This window comes from Pteropus vampyrus, unplaced genomic scaffold (genome assembly GCF_000151845.1).
Source record: "Pteropus vampyrus isolate Shadow unplaced genomic scaffold, Pvam_2.0 Scaffold12116, whole genome shotgun sequence".
NCBI classification, from domain to species: domain Eukaryota; kingdom Metazoa; phylum Chordata; class Mammalia; order Chiroptera; family Pteropodidae; genus Pteropus; species Pteropus vampyrus.
In genome coordinates, this window is record NW_011900897.1 from 3,278 (window position 1) to 5,337 (window position 2,060).

The window sequence follows — 2,060 nt, forward strand, 5'->3', positions numbered from 1 at the left end:
GATGGAAGACCCGGATGGAAGGACAGACGGGAGAGTGAGCACAGGAGGGCAGGGGGTGGACACAGAAGAGAAGATGCCGGGCAGAGGTGAGCGGAGACCAAGACCCACGGGCCAAGGGCCAAGTTGGCGAGATGCGGACAGAGAAAGAGAGAGAGAGACGGGGCGAAGGAGGCTGAAAACAGCGTGGACCGGAGCGGGGAGGACTAGGGACGGGGGGTCACACGTGGGCAGACGGGAGCCGGCCGGAGGAGGGGGGCTCAGAATGAGGACATGGACCGGGCCTGGGGAAAGCGGAGGGTGGCGGGAGTAGGGGCCGGGGCGTCGCCTGGCCTGGGGGTGCGGCGCCGACAGGGCTATGCGCCCGCCCCCACAGACCTCCCTGCTGCTACTGCTGCTGCTCAGCCCAGGCCTTCGGGGGACCCCCGACTGCTCCTTCCGGCACAGCCCCATCTCGTCCACCTTCGCGGACACCATCCGCAAGCTGGTGAGCCGCGCCCCTCCGCGTCCCCTCCCGCCGCCCTGTCCCAGGCCGGGGTTCTGTGGGCGGGTCTGAGCGCCCCCTGTCCGGGGCTCTGTCTTTGTGGCTCCCTGTCCCCCACTTCCCTGGGTGTCCACAGTTCTGTTTTTTTCCCGTCTTCAGCCTGACCTGACCCCGTTTTCTCCCACAGTCTGACTACCTTCTGCAAGACTACCCGGTCACGGTGGCCTCCAACCTGCAGGACGTGAGTCAGGGATGGGAGGGGCCTGGGCGGAGGTGGGAAAGAGACTCGAGAAGCACCGCCCCTCAGGGGACCAGGCCACTTCGCCAACCCGGCCCCCTCTGCCCTCGGATCCAGGAGTCCGGGCCCCTAGCATCCTCCTCCTGTCTCGACCCCCCCCCCGCGCGCCGCTCCCTCCCTCCCTCCCTGCCCCAGGGACCCAGAGCTCGGGCTGTCTCTCCCCCAGGACAAGCTCTGCGGGGCCTTCTGGCGCCTAGTCCTTGCCCAGCGCTGGATGGGACGGCTCAAGACTGTGGCTGGGTCCCAGATGCAAAAGCTGCTGGAGGCCGTGAACACCGAGATACACTTTGTCACCTTATGTACCTTCCAGGTCAGCCTGAACTTGGGGGACAAGTGAGGGGAGCGAGATGTCTTCCTAGGGAATGGGAAGCGAAGCTCACCTCGGCCTTACTGGAGATTTCTTTGACGGAGCAACTCAAGAGAGGTGGAGCTGGAACCCCAGTCCCCCTGGGGGCCGTCCCTGAGCCCTAACACTTCTCTGGGCACCGGAGGACGGTGAAGGGCCTGGGCCCGGTGCACGAATCTCGAGCGTATCTCTCAGGCTCTGCTGCAGGGCATTGCTAAGGGGTTCTCTCCCCAAGCAGCCAGGAGAAACAGGGGATCTAAATGCCCTCTGCACCCAGGTCTCCCTCGGTCGTTGCTAGGCATTGCTAAGGATGCTTTTCCCTAGCAACCAGGGGAAGCAGGGGCCAGACTCTCCCTCTGAGATCCAGGCCTGGCTGGGCCCTGTCGCTGGGCGTCACTGGGCAGGGGAGGCCCTTGGCCTGAGGTGATGGGGGCAGCGCGGTGGTGACGTCTCCCTCCCCTGCCCCCAGCCCCTCCCCAGCTGTCTTCGCTTCGTCCAGACCAACATCTCCCACCTCCTGCAGGACACCTCCGAGCAGCTGCTGGCCCTGAAGCCCTGGATCACCCGTTGGAATTTCTCCGGGTGCCTGGAGCTGCAGTGTCAGCCCGGTAAAGCCCCCCAGCCCCCCAGCCCCCCAGCCCAGCCCCTCCTCTTCACCCTCACAGCCCCTCACACCATCCCCTTGGGGCGGCCCAGTCCCCATCAGCTCCCATGGGCTGCGTGCCCGTGAGCATGTTCCCTCAAGTTCATTCTCCATCCCAGGACTCAGTTTACCCATCTCTGACAAGAGATGACGGTCCCTTCCTGTTCGTCTAAGGTGACCCTGTGCCCTAGCAATGCGAGGAGAGTCTCATTGATTAAGTACATAATTTCTAGTAGCCATATTTTAAAAGTTTACAAAAATGTAAATTCGCTTTTGTTCAGGATTTTCATAT

The 2,060-nt window shown here is 63.4% G+C and overlaps 1 protein-coding gene across 3 annotated transcripts; it reads left to right on the forward strand.

The window, feature by feature from the left end:
• The first annotated feature begins 6 nt into the window (after positions 1-6).
• On the forward strand, positions 7-2,034 carry LOC105310803 (fms-related tyrosine kinase 3 ligand-like). Of its 3 annotated transcripts, XM_023526856.1 has the most exons (5): positions 7-484; positions 669-722; positions 946-1,089; positions 1,595-1,733; positions 1,888-2,034. In XM_023526856.1, exons 1-5 carry the CDS (start codon positions 356-358, stop codon positions 1,917-1,919), a joined length of 498 nt encoding a protein of 165 aa, XP_023382624.1. In that variant the 5' UTR covers positions 7-355; the 3' UTR covers positions 1,920-2,034. The 3 variants fall into 3 exon arrangements, with proteins under 3 accessions (XP_023382624.1, XP_023382623.1, XP_011385212.1); XM_023526855.1 differs by having other exon boundaries at positions 1,649-2,026; XM_011386910.2 differs by having other exon boundaries at positions 1,595-2,021.
• Positions 2,035-2,060: the final 26 nt, after the last annotated feature.